This window comes from Eucalyptus grandis, chromosome 4 (genome assembly GCF_016545825.1).
Source record: "Eucalyptus grandis isolate ANBG69807.140 chromosome 4, ASM1654582v1, whole genome shotgun sequence".
Taxonomy (NCBI): Eukaryota; Viridiplantae; Streptophyta; class Magnoliopsida; order Myrtales; family Myrtaceae; genus Eucalyptus; species Eucalyptus grandis.
Window position 1 is genome coordinate 21799180 of NC_052615.1, and position 7817 is coordinate 21806996.

Sequence of the window (7817 nt, forward strand, 5' to 3'; positions counted from 1 at the left end):
AAATTGGTATATTTACGATAAAATTGCTCCAAATTAATTATTTTTTACCATCAAAAGCCCGAACCCGAATTGATACATTTGTAACTAATTTAACTCAAGCTAATTTTTTATCATAAAAAATTGTAAATTAGTATTTTGTGACAAATTTACCATTTATTAGTTTCCATTAAATTACTTAATTAGATGATACATGATAATTGATAAATATACCGGTTTGAGTTTACTCTCAATTTGTCACAAATATATCAATTTGTGCTTTTCGCTGTATAAATTCAATTTAACGGAAATTAAAGGTGGGTAAATTTGTCATAAATATATTTTTTATTGTTAAAAGATTAATTTGAGTTAAATTTGTTACACATGTACAAGTTTGAATCCTTTGTGATATTAATCCTTTAATTTTTTAATAGATAATGTCATTACTTTGGCTTAAAGCTTAAAAACACTCTTGTCAAATGTGTGTTTTTGTTTTCACCTGTCTCCCGTTTGTTTTTCAGTTTTACCATTGAGATGGACCAAGCAGCGATTACTGATTAGGCGGACCACCGATGAACACAACTCAGCTCCACTCAACCGATTCCCCATTCCATTCGAGAAAAAGGGATTCGAACAGCAGAATTTCGGCGCAGCATCTTGCCCCGCAAACGACGGCGAGTGGAGATCACGCGCCGTCGGCCTCCCTCGGCGAACGGTGAATTAGCAGAATCACCGAGAATCGATCATGGCTTCTTCCGATCCCGATAAACTCATGCTTAAGGCTGACAAGCAGTACTCTCTCTCTCTCTCTCTCTCTCTCTCTCTCTCTCTCTCTAACTTGCACATCCTTCCATGACTGTGAATGCCTTTGATTGGATCGAGATGATCGGTTTCGATCATCACCGAGAGAATCTGTGCGTTCTGTCATCTTCCCGATGCGATTGCAGCATCCATTCTCGCATGTTGTCCGCCTCATGAATCTCGCTCTTGCAACTCCGAACTTCTTCGCGAGATGTAATTGCTGGAAAGCTAGATTGATTTAGCCATTTGGGTGGCTAGGTGAGAGTGAGATCGTGCCGAGTGCATCTTGATTTACTTTTGCATCTGTGCGAACTTTCTGTGTTTATGTATCTGATGGAGAAGAATCTTACTGGGGGTTTTACATTTAAGTTTCTCATCTTTCTTGTTAGACAGGAGCTTGAATGAAGTTGTCATCTAGGGATGATATGTCAGAATGCGCATGTTGGAAATGCCTTACAATTGTTTTTTTTTTCCTTGGTTTCAAGCCTAATGGTTGTTTAATTCACCTGGAAACGATGTTTTTTTCCCTGTGTTGAAGTTTATCCTATGCTATTTTCGTTTGATTTATTCTCTTGCATTTGTTTTTGTCAGAACAAAATTGAGCCTTACAAGGTGGAGTGCTGATTGGAGGAGCGCAACTGCACTGTATGAGCAGGCTGGTAGGTTGAAATTTTATGCTGTTAATTTAGTTCCACTAACTAGAGATCATTATTTGATTGATCTGAGGAAATAAAATGTTGGGACTGCTTCTTCATAGAAACTGCCAACTAATATGTCTTCTGTTCAAGCTATTGCGTATAGGCTTGCTAAAAATTATGAAAAAGCGAAGGAAGCATTTGAAAAAGCTTCGAAAGGCCAGGAGATGCTCTCCTCGTATCCTTTTGTCTCTTATAGTCATGTTCTTTTCAGTATACTTTTCTTTTCTTTGTATCCTTGACGGGGAAATAGGCCCTGGGATGCGGCTAAGCACATGGAGTCTGCCGGTTCTCTAGCTAAGGAGTTGAGAAATTGGAGTGAGGTTGCAGACTTCTATAGAAGAGCATCCGAATTGTACATTGAGTGTGGGAGATCACAGCCTGCATCAGATGCTCTGACCAAAGGGGCTCGGTAATTTTGGGATTATCTTTGCATTCTGAAAACATTCTAGTTCTTTTCAATTAGTATGTTCCATTGCACTTGTTATTGTGTTGCTCGAGTTTCAGCATTCTTGTAGTGAAGTGTGCAGGGATGTTCTTAAAATCATATGGGATGTCTTTATTGAAGAAATCCAACTTGGCAATTGTGTAAATCAGCAGTGATATGTCTCATAGCAGAGTGGGAGAATTTTGTTAAAGCAGGACATAGATTAAGATTTCAAATGCTGTGTAGTTTGATGATCTTTCCTGGTACATCTGCTTAACCTAATTGCTTAAATTAAAGTATTCTAACAAATGTCTGGTTGGCCAATTTGAGATTACTTAAAATTAAATGTATCTTTGTGCCATCTTTCCTTTCACATTAATACTCGCTGGCTTGATATTTAGCAGTGGTAGCATTCCTTCACAGCTTGGGTGGCTTGTCCCTCTTCTTAATACCACTTCCTTTGAGAACTCTGTTCTCTGTATAGTACCCTAATATTGTGAAACATTTATGTCCATGACAGTGTTCTTGAAGAGGTTGTCCCAGAAGAGGCTATCAAGCTGTACACAGATGCTTGTGCTATTCTCGAGGAAGATGGCAAGGAACAGATGGCATTTGATTTGTATCGTGCTGCCACAAGTGTTTATATTAAGCTTGAAAAGTAAAGACATTGTCTTTTACCAAAAAAACTTGGTTGATGTCCTTATGAAGATTCGTATTTATGTATGATGAAATCTTATGGCATACATCTTTAAGTTTTAAGGTTTTAAAATTGTGCAGTAGTTTAACTTAGGGGGCATTTGATTTTGTTTTGAGCCAAAATGAGAGCATTACATAAACTTGAAAAATGTCACATCACTCATCCAATTTTCATGTTTGAAAAATCTGTTAGAAGTTTCCTATATGTAGGTCTAAAGTTTATGCATATTTCACTGCACCAGTTTCCACTGCGCCAAGTTTTTCAAGTGATGATCAATGTTCGAGTCAGGCTTTGTTCTGTTTTGGGGAAAGTGTGTCAGGCATTTTCTAGTCATATTGGTTGAGAAAATCTAAAAGAAACATTTCTGTGAGCTTTTGATCTTGCCGTATTCTGTAACATGTATGAAACAGAAAATACTCCTTGATTTGATCTGCCAATGCCAAATATGGCACTTACGATGATGTCCACAGACGGCTTTTTTGGGATCTTCACAGTAGAAGTTGACATGTTTTACTGCATTATCCTGTTATGTGAGTCCTTCGATATTGATATATGTCAAAACATATATGGTGAACTCATTACATAATCTTTCTCAGGTTTACGGATGCGGCAGCAACATTGTTAAGATGGGGCCTTGCAGCAGACAAGTGCAATGCCACCAACAGCCAATGCAAGGTGTGAGTCTAGCAAAATATTTTCTTTATTTTTCTCCTTAAGGGGAAATTACCTGCATCCTTGTTTTGATTTTTGGCATCATACTGAAATGTCCTGAGGTATGATGTTCTGAGAAAACCCCTTTTTATGAAGTTGCTGCCAAGAGGCAATTTTTCTGCACAAATTGTTCGAATAAAAATTCCTTTTATGAGATTTTTGGCAGAACTTTTAAACTGTGAGCTATATTCAAGACACATAAATTAATTGGTCAATGTCACGAAAATTAGTCATTCATAGTGATAAGTTGCATTCCGTTCACCACTCTTCACAATGTTGTTCTCTAGTATGGCATGGTTTTAATATGTACAACAGTCGGCTTTCAAAACTGAGTTCTGAGGTTGCCTGTTTATTGTCTGGACAAATGGCAGGAGAGGTCTTGTGATTGACTCGGTTGTAAATTCTGCAGTTGGAGTGATCTTTATCTTCTTTACAGAGCTTATTATCGCCTTTTTTTATTACTAGCAAAACGTTTCAGCTTTGAATTACACAAATTCATTACCAAGGAAGCTCCTCTAAGTTAAAATTACGCATGCTGTGTTGGGGGGATAATTGTAATTTGGCCGAATGAAACACTGAAACTGTTGCTGCAACTCTTAATGTTGTAAACACTACATGATCAATAGAAAATGATTTGGATGTGGGCATTGGGGGACTTGTTGCTGAACATTGATCATGTGGCATTAATGTCTGATTGCATAATTATTATGTGAAACCATAATAATAAGAATCTCATAGAAATGACAACAACAACAAGCTAAACCTATCTCACTAAGTGGGGAAGAAGAATCTGGAGAAAGCTACAAAAGATTAGTTAGATAGGAAATGAACATCCATGAGATCGTTAAAGCTCGATCATATAATGCATTCTAAGAGGGAAACTTTTTTTTTCATTTGATATTTCTATGTTACAATGTTCCAGTGTCAAAGTTATATAATGCTTATATGACAGGTCTACTCAGCCCATATTAGATACATACACAAGATACCAGACATAGATAATAAAGTTATCTGATTTGTGATTCTGGTCTCTTTTGAGGTAGTTGGTATGGTCCTTTCTGAAGTTGGAATGGAATATCTTCTTTGATGTGAGTGCTCTATTTACTTCTTTTGGGGGATGTACATAATTCACTTCCTCATCTGATGAGAGACTGCATTCCAATTGTTTACTCATGAAAGAATGATCCTAACACACTTCCTTGTCCAGTATTCATAATGGGACATTCAGAAAACTCTCTGTAAAAGTTCCCCTAATCAGGAAACCTTGGTTATGGATGTTTAAAAATATCCTGCTGTCATCTCAGGATAAGGTGCAATGAGAACCCATGAGAAAATGATAAGCATTGTCTTCCCATTGTGCTTGTTTGCTTTAAGAATGCTTTACTTGTAGCTTTTTCTTTACTGCCTTTTAAATGTTTGTGCAGCAACTTTGCTGATGATATGCCAACATTTTTCTCTCAGTTTATTTCCTAGTGAGGGAGCAACCTCTTTGTCTGCGCTTATTTTGTTTGTATCGCTTTTCAAGCTCATTCTTCCTCTGGTTTTCAATTCAGGCATATCTTAGTGCAATCATTGTCTACCTCTATCTCCATGACAGTACCCAAGCAGAAAAGTGCTATAATGACTGCTCACAGTGAGTACACTTCACTAATTTCCCCTGCTTGAGTGTAATTTGCATTTCACTTTGCAAGTGGGAGATTCAAGTGGTGTCATTGGGGATTTCATTCCTTTGTGTCAGAAAAGTAAAGTGCTGGGAAAGAGAGGACAAGAAGAAGGGAGAGGGGGGTGGTGGGGTGGGTTGGGGTTAGGGACTCACTTCAGTGAATAAGTCGAAGGGTTTTTTGGCCTTTCCAGTTACCCATGAGGTATCATTGCGATATATTGTTATTGCTTCCCTGGCCAGTGTCAATCTGGTTGATATTGCTTTAAAAATAGGCCTAAGTTCTCTGTTAGTTTGTCTAGATGTGGATATCAATCCCATCAACCATCTTGTAGTCCTTCAAGAACTGGTTTTTTCAGGTTGTAAAATCAATCGTGATCTTTGTGCACTTACTCTTCTTTTTATCTTTTGTTTGAGTCTTGTAAATGCACTGATCTGGAGAGTGCGTAAACTTTTTAATTGGAAAAGTGGTGCTAATTTTAGTAGTTTCTCTCATTACTACAAGTGAAACCATAAACATGCTTGGTTATAGGCACAAAACATCCAGTATACATTGAACCCTTTCAATCTGAGTTGGTTAATGGAAAAGGAGTAGGTGACTTAAGTAGATGGTTGAGCTTTTCTGCAATGTTGACATATAGCCTACGTGTTTCGGTTTCAAATATAAACTAGGTGAAGTCTGATGATGGTTTATTAAAAAATAATGAGTAATAAGTGTATTTGTGTAAATGGCTCAGTTCAGCAAAATGGTATGCATTTCTATTCTACTGGCAAAGAAAAGATTGTCTTACTCGGATAATTTATATGACAATATTAAGTACTTTGTTTGTGAACTATGTTTTCCATATGTTGCAGGATTGATGCGTTTTTGAGAAGTGACCAGAATCGTTGTGCCACTAAGCTTCTCTCTGCCTATGCTGAAGGTGATGTAGAAGAAATTAAGCACATAGCTCAGTCGAGCACCATTACCCATCTTGATCATGTGGTAAGTAGTTATGTTTTGCATACTTTTGAATTGACCAGAAAATTGGTTTACAGATTTTTTTGCATCAATATGAAGAATTATTTATTACTCATTTTACGGTGTCTTCTTCATTCCGTCACTAGTATTGGAAGACCCCCACTAAAAAAGTGAGGTGCTAGCTGGAAAAATCTCATTATAATTGCCTTGATATAAGGTAAAAAAGAAGATTGGGCAGTTCTCATGGAATTGACATGGTGTGTTTGGTTGTGTAGCTGTCGTAATGTCTGCTATATTTCTTGAAATTCATGGCTTGTTTTTTAACATCCCACTAAAAAGAAAAGGGAGGTGCATGTGCAAATAAAATCTCGTAGATAATTGCCTACAACCTAGCCCATATAAGGAAAAGACGATCATATAGTTCATGGAATTGGCAGCATTTTCATAGTTTTCTGAAATCTTCATTTGGATCATGTTTATGGTGTTTGCACTGATAAAAATTTCCTTTCACTTCCTAAGGTGTTCATCGTCCCACAATGAAAAAAACTTGTTTCTCCACTTGAATATATTTAGATTTGCTGCTAATCTTTCTGGGGTAAACCTATGTCAATTGAAGCCTAAAACCTAGGTTCTGATGAAGAAATCACCTAGTCACCTAGTTTGCGTAAAATAATAGAAGGGTTTGGAGTTTTGTAGTTTTGATTGTGCTTTGTGTTAACTGCAAAATCATTGGCAATGTATCAAAATATTCAAAATTGCAAACTGTCTGAAGTACTTTGCGTTAGTTTTATCATTAAGAAGGGTTAATTGGTTTGTTATGTAATGAACTAATTATTCAGATATACAGACCCTTCAGTAGCAGTTTTAGGGTTTACTATGTAGTCTAGCACATAGAAGAAGCATTCTATATCCGTGATCTGTTTAATGATGTAAACATCCTTTGATTTTCATATATCAATTGTCATCTTGTCATGGTTATCCATTCAAATTGCAACTGAGCAGGAGACTTCAACTAGGCCCAAAATCTTATGAATGTACTTGCCCTAGGATGGGTTTGATGAGATTTTGCTTGCCACAGATAATCAGGCTTGCAAGGAAATTACCTACAGGCGATGTTGCTGCCCTTGAGAACAATGCCTCCAAGGAACAGGAAGAGCCACTTGATGAAAATGACCTGACTTAGATTTTCTTTTGCTTTTGAGGGTGGTGATGGGTCATCTGTTTTCTTTGCTTAACTCTGATTGGAAAGGCATTCTGCTGCCATGTCTTATACCGCAAAGATTTGCTTTCTGCGTCGTTTGCTACTGGCCAAGACTATCCGCAGCTCTTTTGCCAAAGCAATGTTGGAGTATTTCCCTATGAATCCTTGATTCTGAAATGTTACTTTTATGTAAAGCTATGTAAATTTCTGGGGTTGTGCTGTTCTTTTGAGCGACTGTTTGGACTGGCCATGACAGAAAATTGGGTTGAACTAGGAAACTGTACATTCGATCAAATCAATAGTTTGATGAAATGATTGCTGCACAAGTTCTCGTATAATTTACGGTTGCTGAATTTGGCATTCAAAAAAGCATCATTAATTTAGGCAAGTATCTTTTTGCATTTTAGTTGTTAAGATACTCTGTAAGGAATATTAGCTCTAGCCATTATAACTCGTCCTATATTTACCTTAGTAAAACTTTGTGACTATGGGGTATTTCTACAGTCTCGTAAAAGAAAAACTGCACGATCGTAACTTTCCCTTAGCATTTATATTTTCCTCGCCCGTAGTAATTTACCTAGTACTTATCATTCCGTTACTTTGTTTTACAGAACGTAATTTCCTTGTTCTCATTGCATGTTCTGTGGTCCCACGGCTTGTAATATCCACAATAATAATAATAATAATA

General features: G+C 37.0%; 1 protein-coding gene across 1 annotated transcript; it reads left to right on the forward strand.

The window, feature by feature from the left end:
• The first annotated feature begins 472 nt into the window (after positions 1–472).
• On the forward strand, positions 473–7460 carry LOC104441240 (gamma-soluble NSF attachment protein). The gene is made up of 9 exons (XM_010054279.3): positions 473–768; positions 1369–1436; positions 1566–1650; positions 1726–1884; positions 2420–2557; positions 3193–3271; positions 4861–4940; positions 5823–5952; positions 7007–7460. Exons 1-9 carry the CDS (start codon positions 722–724, stop codon positions 7109–7111), a joined length of 891 nt encoding a protein of 296 aa, XP_010052581.1. The 5' UTR covers positions 473–721; the 3' UTR covers positions 7112–7460.
• Positions 7461–7817: the final 357 nt, after the last annotated feature.

Bases quoted from the DNA above. Each gene is read 5' to 3' on its own strand.
- LOC104441240 (XM_010054279.3), top strand. From the start codon at position 722: ATGGCTTCTTCCGATCCCGATAAACTCATGCTTAAGGCTGACAAGCA. The intron at 1,437-1,565 runs GTAGGTTGAAAT...CTTCTGTTCAAG, and splicing joins TGCACTGTATGAGCAGGCTG to CTATTGCGTATAGGCTTGCT. The intron at 2,558-3,192 runs GTAAAGACATTG...AATCTTTCTCAG, and splicing joins GTTTATATTAAGCTTGAAAA to GTTTACGGATGCGGCAGCAA.